We start from the raw sequence: 22,061 nt of genomic DNA, 5'->3' as shown, positions 1-22,061 counted from the left end.
ATGGACAACTCTTATTTTCACCAAATCAGCTGCAGACCAGTAATCCTGAAGTGCTGTGCAAGCTGCAGGGCTCCGAGGGCAGGCTGCCTTTGCCCTGCTGCGCTGCTGTGTCACATATTGTGTTTAAAGCAAGTGGCCTCACCTGAAGAGCCTGCAGGGGCTCCCTGCTTCTCACAGGGCTGAAATCCTGCTTATCAGGCAGCTCTGGCAGGAGCTGGGCCCTCGGTGTCACCAACACAGGGCCTGGGGTCACTTGTGCCCAGGCAGGCTCAGAGTCAGTCACTGCGCTGCCTCGCTGGGCTGGGTGGCTGCTGCTCTGCTGGGAGGGGACCAGGGGCTGTGCCTCACTGCTGTGGCAGGGCACACTTTGGGTGCATATTTTGAATGCACCTCTGGGTAAGAATTTAAAATGTTTATGTTTACAGTGGTCAGTATAGCAGTTCTTGTTCCTCTCTCTGTGAGCATTGCTTCCCTTTGCTCCTGTTTGTTTACCTGGCATCCTTTCTCACTGCATTCTAGAAGGTAGCAAGGGTCATCCTGACCTGGTGCTCACTCTGTTTGTACCTAGGGCAGAAACCAGGGTGATTAACAGACCTAAATTTGCATTTATACCATTGGACTCAAGCTGTTAGAATTCTCTCTTAGTGTTTTTAATATACTTACTTTCACCACAAGCAGTGAGGTATTTTTTTCTCCTTGAAAAACAAGTCTTGTCTTAGCCAGGGGGATGGAGGGCAGGAAAACTTCACATTATATTATTCAAATTAATTTTTTAAAGTGTCAAGGTTTTTCTGTCTTTGATAAGTTGTATTTGAAATACCTGGGAGTATAGAAGATCTGTTCCTAGGCAATGATAAATAGTTTCTTCTTTTATGGTACTTTTTAAAGGAATTTTGCCTGATAAAGGGAGTATTAAAAAAACCCAGACTATTAAAGAATGTATCTTGGAAAAATATAAAACTCTGTTTTATCCAAATAAGTAACAAAAACCCAACAAAAAACCCACCAACTTTGCAGATGCCCAGTGGGATGGATACTTATTTTTTCTTTTACAAAGATTTTGTTCAAACTCCTGCATTTTCCAGAATTTCTGTACAGTCTTTTAAGTTGAAATGTCTTGACATTGCATTTCTCCCTAAGTTATCAAAGCAGACTTGCTAGCTTTAAGCCAAATTCTTTGGCACATACAAGAGGTACAGTAACTTCCTGATTTATTTTGCTAAAATTATGTTTTGAAGTCTGTGAGCTTTTTTAATATGTGCAGCGTTTGGAAACATGAAGAGTCCTGGTTTGTATTTTTTAAATGTAACTTATTTTTGGACATATAACTTTCCTAGATGCTGTGAAGGAGCTGTTTGCTTGTGTAACTTAAAGTATTGATAAATCCTTGTGTGGTGCAGCAAAGCATAAAAAGCTTTTTTTAAAATTCTAAAGTAAATGGAAGAAATATATCAATATTTAACAAAAATCCCCGACTTCTTCAAAGACAGACACAGACTCTTAACATATCGTGCTAATATGTTAATTTCCCTTACTGAACTTGCTGTTTAGTTTTCAGTCCATTTCCACGAATGTTGCTGATGAGTTTAGAGCTGTGGTACAGAATTATTCACTGTAGGCAGAGGTAGTGATGGGCACTAAACAATTTGGTTTTCCCTAGTTTTTGCTTCTTTTGAGGCAGCAGGTGGAGCATAGTGACCACTTTGCAACTTGAGACACACTCTGAAATTATACTTTAGTGAAGTTTAAAAACAAAAAAGCAGCAGCTTAATCTCAGAGGCAGCTCTTTATGTAATAATACAAATCTATGTGAAAAGCAAGTTGTGGTCCCTGTAATTACTTCCTGCTGGGATAGCGGATCCAAATAACTCCGTGGACATAAGCATATAGTGACAGTGAGGATATTTTTCTGTTTCATAAAAAAAAAATTCTATTTTGAGTGAAATTAAGAGATCCCCTCCCTTTTTTCTTTTTTTTTTTTTTTTCAGGAGGGAAACTCTGGTCTTATGTCAGCAAGTTCCTAAACAGGAGTCCTGAAGAGAGCTTTGAAATTCCTGAATCCAGAACTTCCAGTTCAACTAAAATTTACCTGGAGCAACCAACACCAACTCCTAAAGAAACTGGTAGCAGCACTGATTCCCGAGAAAGCTGTGGGGAGAGCATGCTGAAGGTGGTCCCACTGAGGAGCAGCCTGACACCAAGCTCTCAGGATGACAGCAGCAACCAGGAAGATGGTCAGGAGAGTTCCAAGTGGATGGACTCGGCATCCAGCTCAGAAGAAGAGTGCACCACTAGTTATTTAACGTTGTGCAATGAATACGGGCAGGAAAAAATTGACTCTGGCTCCCTAAATGAGGAACCAGTGGCAAAAGCAGAGAGTGAAGGGCTGCATACCAAAGAGAGGGGTTCCTTGCAGAGGTGCAGTATTGTTGGCAGTGACAGCTTCACCTCCCAGATTGCACCTCAGGAACGAAAGCTGTTCATCGACAATGCCGAGTCAGAAATAGCCAGCCCTACTAGGATACGGGACTCGTTAACTAGATCCAAGAACAGCCCCATGGAGCTCTTCAGGATAGACAGCAAAGATAGCACTAGTGAGCTCCTGGGGCTTGAGTTTGGAGAAAAATTGTATAACCTGAAGTCAGAACCTTTAAAGCCATTGTTTTCTGCCCCAGATCATGACAGAAGCTTAAATGCCCTGGAGAGCAAAATGGGTGTGAAAGCTCATGACACCATGAGCAGGGGTTCAAATGACTCTGTGCCAGTTATCTCCTTTAAGGATGCTGCTTTTGATGATGTGAATAGCATTGATGAAGGAAGGCCTGATCTCCTAATAAACTTACCAGGCATGTCTGATGAAACAGAGGAGCCAGACATGTCAAGACCAGCAAAATTTACAAAATCTGATAGGGACATGTCAGAAGTAAAGTTGTTAGAAACACCTGATGTCTTGCAATTAAATAATTCTACAGAGCCATGCAAAGCATTTGGTCAAGAGCCAAATCATGTGGCACCAGAAGTGGGTGATCCTGCCCACAAGGAAGCAAATGAGCGAAGTGGTGTCACACAGGGAGCTCTTGGGACCCTCTTTTCATCTGACCAAGAGGTAGGTGCTTCAGAAGACGAGGCTCTGTTCCAAGAGCTTGGGACCTGCTCCTTAAACATGACGAGCCAAGAAGAAAGTTCATGTGTTTCCAACCCACTCTCAGGTGCTCCAGAGGTTAGCTTGGACGCAGATGTGCTAAGGAATGAAGGAGTGTTGCTATTTTCCAATCAAACTGAAGACAACGGGACAGAGGAGGCAGACTCAGCTATGTCACCAGCAGGTGAAAGTAAAAAGACTGCACCAAAGAAGGAAGACAAAATAGGAGGAGCAGGGCAGAAGGAAATACATCAATTTTTTCAGGACCTCGATGAAAGATTAGCGCTAACCTCCAGGTTTAATATCCCAGAGGATTGTATTCAAAGATGGGCAGCTGAAATGGTGGTAGCCCTTGATGCTTTACATAGAGAAGGAATTGTGTGCCGCGATTTGAACCCAAACAACATCTTATTGAATGATAGAGGTCAGGAACTTTTGCAAATGCATTTCTTTTTATTCGCTGTTGCTTCCAATTAACTGAGTAGGCGTTTTATCTTGTAATTAGTATCTTCATTTCCTGTCTAGAGCTTCATTATCAGTGCAGCAAATTCACCCCCAGTAATAGCTTCTAGTACTTAATGATGCCATTATTCTTAATGATACTGTTTTTAGCTACAAAAGGAGTAATTACAGTTCACTTCTGCAGAAAATGGAAGGGAAAAATGTTTTGATTTCTCCTGTCGTTTTGTTTTTAGGACACATTCAGCTAACGTATTTTAGCAGGTGGAGGGAGGTTGAAGATTCCTGTGACAACGATGCCATAGAGAGAATGTACTGTGCCCCAGGTTAGAGCAATCACCTACAATGTTTCACTTGGAAAGTAGATTAACAGCTTTCATTTTCTCATGTATTCTCTGTAGCATGTAACTGGAGATCATGCAATATCTGAGATTTCTTTGCTTCTTGTCCTTAATGTCTTAAAAAGCTACAGGGCTCATAACTGCTTTATTGTTGAACTGTGGTGGTGTTTGCTATGTCATTTCCATAATGTATAATTGCACTGAATGTCTTGTTTAAGAAAGTTAGGAATGTTCTGCTTTCTTCCAGTTATTTCTTGTGTGTGAGTACATCTTTGAGGAGAGCAAATGAGGGATGTGGGTGGAAAGGTGGCATTAAGACCCTTAAAACCACAAAAATTTATACATGTAAAGGACATGGGTAGTGGGGGGAGAACCACAGAGGTTTGAAAAATAGAACCCTAATAGGCTCAAGGATGCCTCTGACATTTTTGATGAGCTACAGTGGGCTTTGAAATAGTTTAGAGAGCTCTTTCCTTAGAACTGCTTTCATCAGTCATGAGGGTGATAAAATCAATATTTTATAGCAAGGATGGCACTTGAAACTGAGCCCTCCCTCTTTTCCTTTTTCCAATTTATTTTCTGCTAATATAGTTGTCTGTGATTTTTGGCAGTGACTGCCAAAAATCAAGTGTTCCACGTACAGTTTCATATTTTAAAAATTTCATAGTTAACTTATAAAAACTATGTTTAGAGTTGAAATTACTATGTTTTCATTCTGAGTTTGAAATGCCAACATAACTTTCTGCTGAGTGCATGGTCTGGCCAGGCATTACAACTTGGCATGCAGGTAGTCCTCAAGCTCAGAGTCTGCAAATATGCTTAGAAAAATTTAGAATAAGCATTACCAGCCATGGAAGTTCTGAATTTAGTTTGGCATCAGGTGTTTCTTCTGTGTTTTTGTTCTTCAAGTGAAATGCAGCAGGGAACTGCCTCTATGAATAAAGGTGGTAGGGTCTCAACAAACTTTGAATTTCAGCTTCTTGAGAAAAATGAAAAATAAAATCTTTTCTACGCAAGTCAAAAGGGCGGATATCACAGAAAAGAATTCTTTTCACCTATCAAAGTAAATCCAACACCTTCGTTCTACCTTCATGCCACTTTTATTCAAGAACAAGATAATTGGGGAATCCCAGCAATTACTGTGTTTGTTAAATAGATGGCTGTCCTGGTTGCCAGCATGTGTGACAACCTGTTAGAGAGAGGTGTTTTCCTGCCTCCCTAACGCAGCCGCAAACAAAGTGCTCCCCAGTCGAGTTCTAGCAAAGATGGAAGTGCAGCCTTTTCCCACCCTGTCATCATTAATGAGCTGTGAAAGTCAAAGCTTAATTTTTCTGTACTTTAATGAGGATCAAAAGAGAGGTGCTTTTTGCCCCCTAAGCCCCAACCAGCCAACTCCTGCAGTAATTAAGTGTTTAGGGAGCAGTTGAAATAATATTTAGAAGTCCCCGAATGCAAGAATAAAGTTTTCCACACCGTCATTATTTCCACCTCACAGCACAGGTGTGGTGCCCATCCGGGCTTTTTTGTGCTGAAGTTGCCCTCCTCTCTCTGCCCAACCCCAGGCTGCATTTGCTTTGTGAAGGTCAAGATTTGCAAATGCAAGTATTAGATATATTCAAGGTGAACGAATTGGTACTGCTCCATGATTCTTGCCTTTCATATTTGTTGATCTTAATGTTACCTCTGTGAAACATGCTTGTACTTTAGTGCGGCTGTTACATGTCAATTTTTAGTAGGAGAGTAATACTTGGTATAATTTAGCAGCACAAAATATATTTTGGAGTCAAGTGCCATTCTTTTTTGAGGAATGATTCAGTAATGTGTCCACAGCAGCTTTCTTAGGGCTACTGCTGCTGGTAAATGTTGTTTTAGACCTTTGGACCAGTGTTAAAAGAAATAATCACGTGACTAAGCTTTCTCTAAGTTACGATATTACAGGAGGCAAAAAAAGCTTAATTTGGATGATAATTTTTTTTTTCATTTTGAGGAGTGTACTGTCCCAGAATCCCTTTATCATGAAAGCATTGCTCCTCAAACTGCTTCTTCGAATAAGGATTTTGAAATTATATTTGTCCTTCAGTTCAGTAGACTAGGAACAAGTATTGAGGTTTTAAAATTATTTTTTAAGTTTCTTTTTAATGTAACTGTTTCTCATGTCTTGGTTTTGCCTTTTTTTTTTTTTTTTTTTTTTTTTCTGAGGGGAATGCCATAGTTTTGAAGAGGTGAACAATTATCTTCACAAAATTTTATCAGGTCTTATGATTTCTTACTGTAATAAAACACAGTGTCTAAAATAAGTGATTCAAAGTGAGTCTGTCTCGTTTTGAATTTTCCTGGTGTTCTCAGGATTATGTGCTCTGTTGCCCTGCCTCTGGGTAGTCAGCCTTCCTTCTCCTTTTCTCTCCTGCTGAAGGATGCAGTGAAACTTGGCTTGTAAAAATTTGTGTTTGGCTTGCTGTGTGCTTTTAACAGAGTTTAAGATAGAATAGATTTGGATATGATAACTTGTATTCTACATGAGTTCAACAATTTAGTGCACTCTTCCAAAGTATGCAAGACAGGGAAGTTGCCTATCAATAAACATTGCTTTTTAGGGTCTGCTGTTGGAGACTGAGAACAGATGACTTTAGGGCCGCAGGTTTTTTCTGCATTGATTTTTGAGGAGCAAATTTTGGAGGCAGAAAAAAGGGAGGATAAATGTGAAATTTAAACATGTTGCAGGATATCTTCAGTTTAAAAAAGATAAGAAATTGTATTGCAGAGTTACATGAAAATTTTAAATGTATTTGAAACAGTGGTGTCTTCTTGGTTGTTGAGGTTTCAGATGTTGCTTTTCTGCAGTGCAAGTTATAAAGTGATTTGCAGTGAAGTGCATGAAGATGTATTTAAATCTTAAGCTGTTTTATTTGTTGCAGAAAAACATAAGGTCTAAATTCTACAGTTCATATATTGAAAACTAATTGCTGGATGGGTGAGGGATAGTAATGTGTGTAATAGTAATAGTAGAGGGGAAGCTTTGCAGGACCAAGGGAGAATAGAGGTCCACCCGTGTGGAACTTTCTTGCGCGATTTAGTGTTTAAGGCTTTCTGTGCACCAGACTGTAACCTTGCATTAAGGTAAAGCAAGGCAGTGTAGGTACAGCAACAGTGATCAGATCCCTGCCCTGGTGAAGTGCAGGGACTTATTCAGCTCCTGCTGTCCTATGAAAAGGGGAGAGGCAATTTGACTGCGTATGTCAAAAAGACATTATGCAGTGCATATATAAAATAACAGAGCAACTGCAGCGATTATAAATGCAAAAGTGTCAAAAAGACGAGGAAGGGGAATAGTTAAAAAAGCTGCATCGCGCTCCCTGTGAGCCGTATAATTAGTTCTATATGAAGTAGCAATGGTCATTTTGCATCGCACATAAGTTCCGAGCGGGGCTGCATTGGTTGCAGGAGTGGCACTTCCCCGCTGCCGACGGGAGGTGGCATTGTACCATTAATGGATGTTGCTGTCACACAGGCTTCCCCTAATTTGCTTCACTTCTCCTAAGAACTGGAGATGGAAGATGCAGCTCATTTGTAATGATTTGCACATCAAGAATTGTGCTCGTAAGCTCGTGGTCTGTTACAGTGCTGTTGAATCTGTTGGTGTGGCTGGGTAACTCGTTACTGCTGTACAGTTCGGCTCAATTAAAAAAAAAAACACAAAAGTTCTTGAACCAGGTCTGGCACCAGCAAAGCTGTTTGCACATGCTTAAAAGTAGTGTCTGTGCTATACTTTGATTAGTGCCCAAACTAAATCTTTGCTGTTCACCTATGATAAGTCAAACGTTGTTTCTCTAATTTACAAGGGAAACACTGGATTATAAATCATACCATATAAACTCAACACCACTTCAAGTAAAACTGTGGGAGGTTTGGCTAAGAATGACCTATTTGCTTTTAAAGAAGAAATTAAGCACTTGAAACTGAGAATTTCTGTTGTGTTAATATGGCTAAGGTGATTATAGTGAGGTTTATATATTTGGTTTCCTTTAACTTTCCTCTTTATAGTAATTTTGTTTTCTGGACATTTTAAAGTGCACTGAGCAGCTGATGTCTGAATACAAAGTTATTAGCAGATCAGATGAGAATGATTCACGTCTGTTTAAACAGCCCTTTGCTCTCCATGCCCCCTGAGAACTCTTATCACATATTTGTCCAAAAAATCCCCACGAAAACTAACAAAAAATCCCTTGCTTTATCCACCTGCCTGGTGGCTGATAGTATCAGCAATGTATCTCTTTATCTCTTGGTTAATGTGCCTTGGTATTCTGAAGGGGGGAAAATTCCAGTAACAGATTCAATTTACATGGACAGAAACTTGAGCAAATGCCAGCCTAGCAGGGGGGCCATTATTCTGTTCTATAAATAAGTTTAAAAAAGAAACACACACACAAACCTGTGAATCAACATGTTTTGGTCTAAATGAGAGAAAAGCAAGCTAGATGAATTTGGAAATGCAAATTATCACCTTCTGTTATTTTAAGTATTGGTTTTGCCAACATTGTGATCTTAAATATAAAGAGTTGTTAACTTTTAAATACAGTAATAATTGTATTCCATTCTTGACAGTCACAATTTAAAAAATAAAATTGGTAACTTTTTTTTTTGAAAAGCCGTTCTGAGTATGGTTAATACCTGTGAGAAAGACAGAATTGTCTGCAGCCGTTGCCTAGACAAGGCTTTCTTTGGGTAAAGCAGATTTAAGTTGAGGATTTTTTCATAAAGAGAAATTTTAAGGTACTTTTTCAGTCTAACCTGTGAAGTGTCATGTTGTAGAAGCAGCTTGCTGGTCTGACATCTTGTGTAAATATGAAGTGTGAATGAGATGTTTTATTTACACTCCCTGAGTTCTTGTTCCAGAAGCGGGGATGCTTTCTATTGCATCCCTATAGTGTTTTTGGAGGACAAGGTTTCAGAACTAGGCTGCCTTTAGAGTCTTTTTTCTTTCTTCTTTAAACAAGTTTTCACCAGACTGTGTTTACTAAAACTGGAGATTTGCTGCTTGAGATCCTAAAGCCAAAGGGAGCTTAGCTTCCTAGAAAATGTAAGTAGGAAACTGGCCATCAGTAGTGCATCATATTATTCTGATGCTTTCATAAGCTGTGTGCTATAATCAAGTCTTATTTACACAAACTAGCATTCACAGAAGCCTACACATAAATATATGGTAAATTTGGTTTTATGTAACCTGCTGTTACTTGTGCACAGTGCAAAACCTAAGCAAAAAGAAGGCATTGTGTGTAAAGGATTTTGTTAAAAAAAAAAAAAAAAGACAGAACTGTTTCAATGTGCAACCTGATTTTTGTACTCCCAAATAAAGATGTCACTTTTGCTCTTAAACAATTGAAAATACAGATGCAAAGTGCAGCTGGTCACCTAAAATATATGGCATGAAAATAAAAATTGCTGATTGATATTATTAGCCTGCATGCTATAATTTTTGTTTACTGAATAAGAGAAAAATTATTTGCCTCTGTTTACCAAATAGACATTTGATGCAGAAAAACCTGCATATTATTTGTGTATGTGTTTTTCAGTAGGAGTTTGCAGGCACTCATTAAATCTGCTATTCTGTATTATAGTAATTTAACTTGTATAGATTGTTTAAGAAGCAAAATAACTGTGGTAGATTAAAGTGCCATTGACCCTGAGATGTGTCGAGGGGTGGGCTGGTCTCATGGTTATAGTGGTAAGACTGGACTTCCTGCTTTTTACCTCTGACTCTGTCCTAGATTTTTTGTGACATTAATGTCTCAGGATTATCTGAAAAAGAAAAGAAAAAAATCTGGATAGGCGAAGGAGCTTTGGGCATCAAAAGCAGAAGGATGGGCTAGCTTGATTTGAAAAGCCCTGGCAATAAGAAACAGGATCAAACACAAACATGAAAAATATGTGGCTGGTGTGAATAAGGTCTGGATGTGCAGAAAAAGTACTGATTCCTGTGAGGCTGGGTGTAACAGTTTTACAGCAACCATTTGGAGTGGGACAGCTCTCTAGAGACCCCAGGGCGTCCCACGGAAACCAGTGACAACTGACTGCTCCCTGAATAGCAAAATGTCATGAACTTGGAGTTGATAACTGAAAGCATAGGTTTGGGGAGAGTGTCAGATACTTTCTGAAAAAAATCTGATCTCAGGCTTGTTGCAGGTACGCAACGTGTTTCAGGTGAAGTACATGGTCTTACGGTTTTTCTTAGACTCTGTAACTAGAATAAGCAGTAAGATGTACCCAAGCTGTTGATTTGTAAAAGTCTGATGTTTTAGTCTGGCTGTCATAAAAGCCAGTTGTTAACTCCAGAAGAAACTGTACTTTAACTGTGTTTATTTATGTCTATTCTTATTAGTAGTATTAATATTACAGATGGTACTAAACCTTGAAGAGAGCATACAAGATGTCTTGTGAAAATAAACTGAGCTAGCTATGAGGTTAATTAATGTTTGCTTTGTTTTGATAACAGAACAGTAATAAAACTGTCTCTTTCGTCACACAATTATTTCAGAGGAAGTTTTGATTCCATCTTGGGCTGCTAAAAGAAAGAAAGAGCACGGTTCCCTCTATTTTTTTTTTTTTAATTTTTTAATTTTTTTTTTGCCAAAGAGGAACATAAATGCTCATATGTTTTTGAATAACTTTGAGATGAAGCTTTTTGTTTTCATACTCCATTTGATCTTTGCAAATGTTCATTGGACTTGCCTCACTACTTTATTGTTTAAAGACCATGATAAACTTCTTATACTTAAATGTAGATGGTTCAATACTGTGCTTTATAAATTTCTGAAGCATTTTAGGCAAAGCATTATGGCCAGATTGCTTGTGGGATGTTTTATTTAGTGACTGTATCTTACAGTATCTTGACTGACTGCGTCTGTTGAGAGTGAATTAGGTTGGAGTTAGTTTAGTTTATTCTCTGCACATGTTTCTTTACATATATAGATATCAAAAGATGATAAAACAGTAATCTTTTAAAATTAAGTCAGTGTACGGTAAATAGAATTTCCAGAGTCTCTAATGTTTTTTCCTGCAGTGTTTATCTTAAGGACCACAGGAGGGGAAAACATTGTATTTCTTTTCAGGATGTTGAATAAGTCCAATTCCTCATGAACAGTTTCAGATACCTGATGGTAGTTCAGATGTCTCCTTATTTTCTTATCAGTGCAGAAATTATACTTGAGAGTATGCTGTTTCTGCTTGCAGTGTGGGGTAAGGGAAAAGCCTTTCGTGACTCCTGGGTGTCTGGGGATGCACTACATCCACCTAGAGCCAGGTTTCCTGTGAGCTGACTGGAGATGCTATATATATATATATATATTACTGTTTGTCCTACAGAATTATTGATAAAGTTTTTGTTCTTGGTGATTCACGAGCCCTCTGGCCTGAGTTGCACAGTGAATGTCTAAGGCCTCCTGTAAGCCTGGCTTCTTCCATGTTAACTACTGTTTGCATGTGCTGGTCATGAGGCATTATTGTCAGCCCTGGAGGAAACTGTGTTTGGAAGAAAATGTGGCAGATGTGGTAGTAAAAGCCTTTGAAATCCTTCAGCAAGAAGGGTATATATTACCCTGTGTAAAGAATGAGAAAATAAGCCTCAGTTTGCCATTGATAACTTTATTGAGAATGTGTGTTCAGGAGAGGGGAAGTTCTGCTTTTTCCTTGGAACTGGCATTTCTGTTTAAAATACAAAATGTTGTCAGCTATGTCTCCCTTAAGAGGAAGTAAGATATTGCTGTGTATAATGCAAATATTGAGATAAGTATGGAAACCATAAAGAAATGACCTATCAGTTAAGACCAGCTGCTCTGGAAGGAGGACAGTGCAGGGTAGTGAAGGTGTTTACCTGCACCATCTGTCTCTGTCTAAACCTGATAGCATTTTACAAATCTCCTTCCTTCAGTTATCCCAGTGGCTGCTGTTGGAATTGCTCTGTGCAGGAATTCAGCATTGCTGTTGACTTGTGCTTCGTGGTGCTGGATGTCATGGCCATACTTTGGGAAGGGAGAAAGAGGAAAGCTCTCTCTTTAATGAAATTGCAGTAAAGTTGGAAGAGCTATTGACTTTTTTTCACCCTACTTTCTTATTTCTCTGATTTTCTATTTGAGGATGATAGGAATGTTTTTTTTTCTGCAAATGTTGTTCTGCCAGTCCTAGAAGCACCAACACTGTGTACATGTGTACACATGTTTATTTTTGTACAAATCTGGGTAAGGTCCTTGATTTCAAGGTTCATGAAGGAGAGATTTGGCACAAATATCCCCATGTTATTCACTCAAGCTTATGTGTCGCCACCATTTATTGTCTAAATTACTTTGCTGATGGATTGAGATGAAAATGTTTTCTTAGTAAAGGCAGATACTGTAGTTCAGATTTATTGCAATATTGAAGCTTTAAAAAAAGCATATGCCCTGTGTGGTATATTATATTAGCCAGCTACTCTGTGTCCCTCAAAAGCACTTCATAATCTACAGTTTCTAAATTTTCCCATGATGTTTAGTCAAGATAAAATGCAGTAATATTTATGTGGTATCCTGGCCTTATTATGATCAGTATTGCATCAGAAGTCATGAGACGTGTTCGAAGGAAGGAAATGTAAACAACATATGTTTATTTGTAATGTACACAGTGTCTTTTAAATTTTCTTTTGTTTTTAAGGAAAACATTTATTTTAACCTGAAATAAAGCAACTTTGGAACCTAGGGAAAGCAGCTGGAAGGCAGACATTGCATAATAGGAAAAAATTTGAGCTAAAATTTAGTTTTTGTAAAGAAGAGGACTCAGGTGTTGCCCTCAGCTGAGTTTTCCATTTTGTGTTCTGTGTTGGTTCAGGTGACTTGTTATGCAGCTTCTGCTTGTGCATGAGAACCCTGACAGAGCCCTTCAGCCCTAGGAGAAATCTATGTTACTTGCCTGTTCTTAATTTATTCCACTCATGTAATTTTGGTCGTGGCCAAAAGTGGATGGAACAGTTCAGTGCTACTCTTGTCAGAGAACTGCAGTGACATTTGTTTTGGCTTGGCATATATTGAAAGTGTTCTTCCAGTTGAAAATATGAGCTTGGGTTTTGAGGAAGTGGACTCTGGTTTGCTTTTTGACTCTTACTCTATATATCTCCATTTTCTTCATCAGTGCTTCTTCCTGTAATGAACAGTACTGTGAAAGGAGGCACTGTGACTTTCATTCTTTAGAGAATTGGATCAGCATCACTGATTGCCAGCATAAAGAGAAATAACACCGAAACTGAGTAAATTTCTTTTGTAGAATTTCTTTTCCCTGTCCTCTGAATGATGTATTTTTTTCACATTTAATTTCAGTTGGGCTGTAACTCATGAGACCCATTCCCACTAAGTGCCTTTGGGGGAAAATGAATTATTTCCTTCTGTGGCATTATTCTAAAATTTAAGGTGTGTCAATATGGGATAGTTAGTGGAACTGAGAATGTAGTAGTCAATCTTATTAATTCTTGGCTTTGTTGTCCTTATTCTGTAGTAAGTTTGTCATTTAATTTAAAAATAAAAATCTTCACTTCTTGGGAAGAAAGCTCCCTTGAACTGAGAAGGCATTTCGATTTAGTAGGTTTCACTGAGAATTGCTGTGAATACCTTTCACCAGCTGGTTTATGTGGAAAGGCACAACTTTGGGGTTGTTTTTCTTTTTTTTTCTTTTTTTTAAAGGATAGTTACCTAGAAGGTTGGCCTTTCTGAAGGACTTTAAAATTAAATAGCAAGAATACGTTTTGATTTTTACACAAATTCTCTCAATTTACTGTAACTGCAGCTTCATCCGAGTGCTCGCACGGGATCTTAAAACATTTTAAAAATGCATGTAATTGTCTTGATACAGTTCCTCATGTAATTGCTGTTACATCTTTGTAAAAGTTTTTTGGTGCTGATAGGAGCATTAATCTGTAAGGAGTGGAATAAATTCCGCTGTGTGGCACCCTTATAGTGATGTATTGTTCGTTCCAAGGCCATTACGTGTGGTACTTTTCAGTGTTACATATGTGCTACCTCAAGAAACAATGCCTGAGCCATCCTTCCTTGTTGCTCTTGCAACAGCAGCCTGAGCTTAGTTCTGGGAGGTGCTGAGCCTCTTCCAGCTTGTGTGGCAGCTGCACATCCCTGAGCTCAGCGTGGCTGTGCTTCCCTGTCTCTGGGGAGCTGTGGGGTGATGCCTCCCTTTCCCTGACCCTGGCCTGGGACTCATCTGGAGCTCTCCTTGGCCATACTCATGCTAAGCTCCATAAAATGATGAGCAGGATTTTTTTAGCCGTGCTGCACTGCTTTTCACAGCAACAGCTATGTGACTGTATGCTAATTGTTGTCCTCTGCTGGGGAGCTGGTGTGGCTTTTGCCACCAAAGCTATTTTAGTGCAGCTTCTGCATTTTTTGACAGTCAAAATGAAGATTTCATCTTCATTGCAATCTGGTTTTCTGCCTGTTTTAGGGGAGACAGCGTGGTGTGTTTGCATTTAATAATTTTTGTAGTTTAAAGCCTGAGTCAGTGAAGGCCAGGTTTTCTGCATGCATCATGCTACTGAATAGGTGTGTGTGTATGACCAGGGACTGGTTCCCTCCCTGCTGTCCCTTGTGCCTGTGCAGCAGTAGCAGTGTTGGGTTGGATGCTAGGGAAAACGACTTTTCATACCAGTGTACAGTTTGGGCTGGGCTGTAGCAATACACAGTTACTGGCTGTGGTTATGTTGTTTGAAGCAGATTTGATATACCTCTATAAGACCATTGTGAAAAGCCTCCCATGGGGATCCCACTAAAGAGTGTTGGTTAGGCATGAGACAAATGCTACCCTCAAAGGCAAAACTAAGGCATGCAGTAGACTACTGCACCCTCCCTTGTGCTGCTCTTCTGGATGTTTTAGGCCACTCTGATCTGTCCAGCTCTTCTGGCCAGGATAAATTCTCTAAATCTGCTTTGCTTTACTGTCTGTCATTGTCCAGTTTTGTCCAGAATAGAAAAATCATAACTGTAATGCCTACGAGTCTCGAAAGTGCCTATGTATGCATGGAAAAGACAAATTATGCATGAAATGTATGGTGTTGCTGTTCTTGAACAATGCAGTCTGTAGGTGGCTAAAGGGCTAACTAAATTGCAGGCATAATGAAAGCTCTGTGGTATTTAGTATATGTTCTGTCAGCATTAAACAGTCACCTTGTAAATATATGTTAATTTTGAAGGTGTAACTGACCTTTTTAATATTAATTGAAATGTCTCATGTTTAGAGGTTGGTGCTATCCTAGAAGAGACAGAAGCCTGTGACTGGTGGAGCCTGGGTGCCATTCTTTTTGAACTCCTCACTGGGAAGGTAGGGCTGAGGGCAAGTGACTTGATAAAAGTGACTTATTGGCCAGTAGTTTCTTAGCAGTGGTGTGCCCAGGTGTGATTCCCGTGATTGTATTTCTCTGATGGGCTTTGCCAATCTGAGCACTCTCAATTTGCTTAGTCTGCATGGGACCAGAGAAACAAAACATGCTCAGCCTTCAGCAGAACAACTTAATAGAGCTGTACCAAACTAAGGACTGAAAAAATAATCAAAACTATGCTGCTCTCTTAGCTACAGTGAAATTCAAGTTCTCTAACATTCCACCTGTACATTTACAAAACTTTTGCCCTAATACTTCCAGTATTATTTCCTGAGACTGTGTAGAAGCCATATATTGTTACACATTAATTCAGTATTTTGAGACAAAGAGTGCTTGGCCAAATCAAACTGGCGATTGGTTGATGGTCTGCACAAAGAAAGCAAAGTCCACCAAATTCGCAGGCTCTTCAAATTTGAGCAGTAGAACAGAAGCTTTATGATGTAAATGTTCTAAAGCTCTATCTCAGGGAGCTCATCAGCACCTGTAGACATTCCTCCCAGAACCAGTACTTCATACTAGGAAGCACTGAATTTTGGCTTTGTGTGTTAAATTTGCATGGATTATAGGAGATAATCCAACACTGCAGTTTTGAAATTAATAAATATGCCTTCCTACTTTGATTTATTTTTTCCCTTTTTCCTTTTCTCCTCCAGTCTCTGGTTGAGTGCCATCCATCAGGAATAAACACTCATACTTCTTTGAATATACCAGACCATGTATCAAAGGAGGCCAGATCACTGATTCAGCAGGTAGGTGAGGGCTTTCTCTATGTGCATGTGTGGATGGGACAAATACTTACCTACCTGACTTGTTCTGGTGAAGTTAAGGTAAAACCACAAAGCTGCTGGTAGGAACATGGATAGCCCTTTTGTCAGTACTGATGAATTTTGCCCAGTTGTCTTGTTGCATTTGCAAACTTTGACTTCTGCTGCCGGCTGGGTCTGTAGAAAACTGGAATGCTTTGCCATTTCTTCAAAGAACAAGTTTGGCATATGCTTTGGAAACACCTGCTGGTGATGCATGAACATTTTAGGAATTCTGCCCTAAATGTTCATGGAAACATTTGTAGTGAACTAAAGTAAAAAATGCTGATGCCAATTCAGCAAAATAGCTCAAAGTGCTATGAAACCTGTAGCACACTGATTGGAAGTTATGACCTTGCTGTGGTTGAAAGTGTGTAGCTTGCCTCCAGGAAACCTTCTGGATGCCATTTTTTAAGAAAAGTACTTTAAATGGTGAATCCAATTACTTTTGTAGTCAGAAGACAAAGTGGGTAGGTTGGACAAAAGGCAAAATTGTAAAATATAGACAAGCTTCCAGGCTGATACACCATTTTAAAATTAATGGGAATAGTACTGTTTGATGGTTTTAGTTTACTCTTAGCTTTAGGTAGTCATAACTGAACATATAGTACAGGCTGTTGAAATTCAGTTAATGCAGTTTTCCTTCTAGTTAATTTTGACATAACTTTGGAAGTGGTGCCTAGATCTGACCTGTTCCACTTGAGAAGAAGAGGCAATATATGAGAGTTGTGGTATTCAGCTTTGAAGAGGATCTTGCTAGCAGGTGCATAAATAATGGCATGACTTAGATGAAGTTTTGAACAGAGCAGAGTGGTCAAAGTATTTCTTGAAAAAATCAAAGGAAACAGATTTTGAAAATTCTGTGAGTGAGAAGACCCAGTGACAGATTGATTTCTGTGCTGTTACTGTGAAATGATTAGTGGAAGTGGACACCACCTATTTTGACTAAGTGATGTGAAGTCACTGAAGGTGAAAGTACATGTCTGGCAAAGGTGGAAAGGGAAATGACTGAAGAAAAATCCCATTTCTATATAATCTATATTTATATAGTTGGATGGTAGCAAATTTTTACCTTCACCCACAGATGCTATAAGAGACAAATAGCTGAAGGAAAGCAAAATCACATTTAATGAGGGGAATTCCTCCCATTAAGACTAGAAGACAAATGAAGTCGTCTAGTCCATGAGTCCCTGCCAGTCCCTGCTGGATTGTTTTTTGCTGTAGACTAATGTATTGCTTATTTTCACATATGCCAAAGAATGTGTCTTTTGCCACTGGTGGGTTTAAGTGGCAAATGTATTTCTGCACTCACAGTTGTGTTACAAGGCCCTGTCTGTTCAGAGAACAGTCTCCCCAGTGCCTGTTAGATCAAACTGTCTGATGTAGGGTGGTGACTTATCTGGTGGAGGTTTGGCTGTATGAAGCAGTAAATCACATTTTTGTTGTGTGACTATCCAAGGAAGCTGCCATTCATTGTTGAGGAAGCCTTGTCAGGAAAAGGAAGAGAGCTCTCTTGGCATGGATAGCAATTTGTCATTGCTACTTTCCTTCCCCCCACTGCCAAGGGTAAACAGGTCAAAACATCACAGAGTAACTCTCCCGGATCAGTGTTCAGCTATACAGAAAATTGTGTCAGGCGTTGTCTCCTGCTGTGGCTTCCAGTCCAGGTGACTTCAATGTAAACATCATCTTCATTTAGCCAGCATCTGAAAAACAGAGATCTCTTTATTTCTGCTGAAAAATAAAGTTGTTTTTAAGGTTGGTTAGGAATTTTGCACTCAGTTTTTTTGTTTTCAGGAACCTTCAAGTTATACTACAAACAAAATGTGCAATGTGACTTTTCAATAGGTGTCTGTTTCAGTTTACATTTGTTTTCTGAGATTAAAGTTATTCTGGAAGGACAAACTCCAGAAAATAAGTGACCATGTGTGATTTCCCTGTGCTGGTGCTGCCTGTATTTCCAGGGAAGGCAGATATACCCTGGCTGCATCTGTGGCTTGTGGGAAGTATCAGAGCAGCACCATTCACTGTCAGCAGGCTACTTTTACTGTGTGACACTATGACTGTAAACAGCAGAGCCATCTTAAAATCTGTAAATTGCTATGTTTATGGATGTAGGCTCACTTAGATGTTGACTGCATCAAGATATGAATACACATTTTTCCAAGTGACAACTGGGAGAAGTTATCCTATTAGCTGTTGCAGAAAAAGGAAGCAAGAGATCATGCCTTTGTACTGGCTGTAATTGAATAGAGTATAAACACTTCTTGAAAACTGCAAAATATGTTTGTGTGTCTTTATTAGTCTCTTTGGAGTTTACCTTTGCATTCCCTTTTATATGGATTGGTATCTTTAAACAGATGTAAATATTGTGATTTCCTTTTCACATGAATTCAGCATGTGATGTACAACTAAAAAGCAAATGAGGTGCTGAGTTTCAGGAAATTTCCATGAAGCCATTAGGCTGTTTTGTTTCTTTCATTGGGGTTTTGACTTTGCAGTTTTAGGCCATTTGTAGGACTCTTTAAAACTTTTATTTTTTTTTAGGAAATGGAGAGCTGGCTATGTTATCCTGATATTTTAGGATCAACTCAAAATTTATGAAACGGAAAGTTACAGACCACTATCCCTGATGTAGCCATAACACAGTGGTGTGAGCAAAGGTTAACATGAAGCAAACGCAGCGTCCAGAGTTCTACTGATACAGGCTCTGGCTGGTGCTGTCTCTTTTTAAAATGAGGTTACACTTGAAATGAAGTCCCAGTGTGCAGTGCTTCAGGGAATTGCATGCTGTGATCAGTAGTCTCTGAAGACTGTAAGACTGATACTCAAGGAAAGGAGAGTCTTCTTCCATTTACTGGATTTTAGGAATTTCAAGTATGCTTTTGCACTCTTGAAAGTAATTCATAGAGCAGGAAAACAGTAGGATGTCCCTTACCTTAGACCTTTCTGGAACTTTTAAGCAGTTGTTTTTGTTCTTACTCACTGAATCATGTGTTTTTTTCTTTTATGTCAAGCTTTTGCAGTTTAATCCTGCGGAGCGTCTTGGTGCTGGTGTTGCTGGTGTTGAAGACATCAAATCTCATCCATTTTTTGCCCTTATAGAATGGGCAGATCTGCAGAGATGAGAGACATGTGCCCTCTGAACAAACTCAGGTCAACTGGACAAGTTTCTCTGGCGCAGGAGCACCCTGACTCGCTTCCTTTGGATGTCTCAAGCCACTTGGACGTAATGGCTAAAGGATGCTGGAGCAACAGAGCCAAAAGTGAACACTTTTAACAGGAATCACTGGTTGTGCAGGGTGCTGGCTTGTTTTTACCACAGCTGGTTGCTACGTGTGTGTGAGTCCTTTCATCAAAGGAAGGTTTGTGAGGCAACTCCTGGGCAGCATGTTTGGCACTGCCAGATAAGCAGAGGCAGGAATGTCCTCCTGGTGCTTTGTCCGGTGATGGAAGTATCTGTAGACTGTGCCAGTTGAAAGTATTTTTTTATTGTGTCAATAGATCATTTCCCTATACTAAGTGCAGCTCTTGGGAGGGGTAGGGAAGGAAAAAGCAAGTAATTTATTAATGGTATATGCTAAAGAAAATACTAAATAAAATACTAAAATGCTTTATGCAAAAGTTGACACATTAAAAATAATATATCCATTAAAAATTAAGAAAGCTGTTGCATAATACTGTGGAATGTGTCTTGAAAATAGCATATCATTTCCCATTCTGGAAAGAGCATATAAAAGGCAAATAATGCTGTCAAATGTTGTACTTTGTTGGCTGGCAATGTCTGTTTAAAACTCTTGACTGTTGTATTTGATGAGCTACGTGTTAAAGTCACTACAGAAAGGGAAATCTTCTTTTCCTCAGTTGGATAAACACTGCTTTAGCACTCTAATAAGGAGCAAGAACACATAGCACTAAATAAATATATAGATAAAAAAGGAAAACCTCTTCTTTCATCGCTGCAGCCACTGCTTTATCACTTAATGAACTTTACTTCCTCTAAGTGTCCTATTTTTAGCTGCTACTTCAGGAAAAAAACCTTTCTGCTCGTGTTCTTGTGCTCGAGGAAGCTTCTGAACTCCCCTGTTTGTTTGTTAATAGTCTTAATAAATCAAAGAAAGCCTTCACTCACTCTGCTGCTTGAACAGGAAGAAGCCTGGGATTTGCTCATGCCAAATGACTAAGTGACATCTCTGAGCAAACCCTAGTGGGTAAGACTTGGGCAGGAGCCAATTAGCTGACCTGTTTGTTTGCTAGAAACGTCTGGAGAATGGGAGAAGAATATAAGACATGCAGAATATTTTGCTGAGTGCTGCTAAGCAGCCATGTCTGTATGGGTTCCTGACATCCAAATGCTGTGCACTGCAATGTACAGATTATGTATCCATGGGTTTTTTCCTAAATATTCCCTTTGCTTGCCCTTTTTCCCCCCCCCCCCCCCCCCTTTTCTTCTTCTGCCCAGCTTTATCCGGAGAACAAAGGGCAAATTCCTTTGGGAAAGTGAGGTGACAGCAACGATTATTGAATTTACAACTAAAAAAAAAAGGTATCCTTCCATTTGTATTTTAGCAGTGTATTTTATGGGCACTCCCAAAAGTGCATCTGTACAGTCTCCATCTGTTAGACACCAGGTCAATGTATTTAAATAAAGTGGAAAAGGAAAATGCTTCACTTAAACAAAGGAAATCTGGAAACATTTTTTTTTCCTTTTAAAATTATTCCACTCCCTTCTTTTTTTTTTTCTTCCCTTTCTTGTGATCACCAGGCCAGCAGAGGGGCTGTCACAACACTGCAGGTTGTAACCAGGTCACTAGTATCACTGCCTACCCAGTGCTGTCCAAGATTACATCACTCGCAGAAGCTGCGTTTCAACCCACCACCCTCTGGCTTCATAACAGGAACTCCCTCAGGTGAGCCACAGGAACAACTTCCTGTGCCGAGCCGGTCGGAAATCTCTAATGCAGAGACCAAGCTGATCCTGAGCTTCCTTCCAGCACTGCCCTGGCTGTGACTTTGGAGAGGGCTCGTTGCTCAAGAAAAGCCTCCCTCCCCTCGGCCACCTGACTCCCTCCCTGGGTCTCTCTTGTCCAGCCACCAGATCATGTCACTGCCTGTGCTGATCTGTCCCATTGCATTTGCCTGGTGATAACTGTACAAAAAAGTATTTTCCATGTTACTTTGAAATGCTGTCGTGTTCAGGTTGTGCTCGTGTGCTGGCTGTAAGCAAAGTCAGGATAAGATAGCACGGGAGCACAGGCTGGTTTCTGTGAGCAGCCGCAGGAGAACCCTGTTCTGGCAGAAACCAGATGATCAGTCACTCTCACTGCAAAGCATTCCGTTTAGTTAATGACACCAACATATTTTTTCAAATATGTTAGTAGTGAGGAAATCTAGATCATGGAGAGTAGAAGGAATGGCAGTATGACTTGCCAGAAATGAGCTTTTGAGATGCTACAAGTATTTGTAACATTACCAATGACTCAGATAATTGTTTGTCAAGGGAAGCACGGTCTGGAGTTAATTGCACAAAACCAATCCTGCTTCTATTTTTTTTTTTCCTTGAACATGTATTATGTTGTATTGGTGTTTACATGTATTCCTTCAATAAACAAAACCTTTCAAACCTAATTCAGACCTTAGCTTTCTGAACTTCACATTTAGTTCTTGAAGATTGATCTTACCTGATCAGTGCTTTTTGTCCTTTGCTTTAATGAGTTGAAATGCTCTAGATACCTTCTTTTTGGTGCCTGTTACAAAGCCCTATGGTGCACACCTCCATTTGGATGAGTGTTCATTCCCACTTCCTTCTCTTACACCTAGTAGCTATCAGCAAAACAAAACAGTGCCTTTTTTTTTCCCCACAAGAATTAGCTACAGTCTATGTAAAACATGGTAAAATAAACCTATAGATTTTC

General features: G+C 39.5%; 1 protein-coding gene across 1 annotated transcript in view; it reads left to right on the top strand.

The window, feature by feature from the left end:
• The window catches only part of RPS6KC1 (ribosomal protein S6 kinase C1), an 85,448-nt gene extending 63,674 nt beyond the window's left edge, over positions 1-21,774 (top strand). Inside the window, exons 12-16 of the mRNA XM_041413600.1 lie at positions 1,989-3,566; positions 3,838-3,927; positions 15,203-15,285; positions 15,997-16,092; positions 19,164-21,774. Of these exons, the coding sequence (XP_041269534.1) occupies positions 1,989-3,566; positions 3,838-3,927; positions 15,203-15,285; positions 15,997-16,092; positions 19,164-19,274 (1,958 nt within the window). The 3' untranslated portion in view covers positions 19,275-21,774. The remainder of the gene's footprint in view (positions 1-1,988; positions 3,567-3,837; positions 3,928-15,202; positions 15,286-15,996; positions 16,093-19,163) is intronic.
• The last annotated feature ends 287 nt before the right edge of the window (positions 21,775-22,061 follow it).

The sequence above is a fragment of the Onychostruthus taczanowskii genome, unplaced genomic scaffold (assembly GCF_017590055.1).
Source record: "Onychostruthus taczanowskii isolate IOZ18803 unplaced genomic scaffold, ASM1759005v1 scaffold42, whole genome shotgun sequence".
In the NCBI taxonomy this organism is placed as follows: Eukaryota; Metazoa; Chordata; class Aves; order Passeriformes; family Passeridae; genus Onychostruthus; species Onychostruthus taczanowskii.
This window is presented reverse-complemented; position numbering and strand designations above follow the sequence as displayed.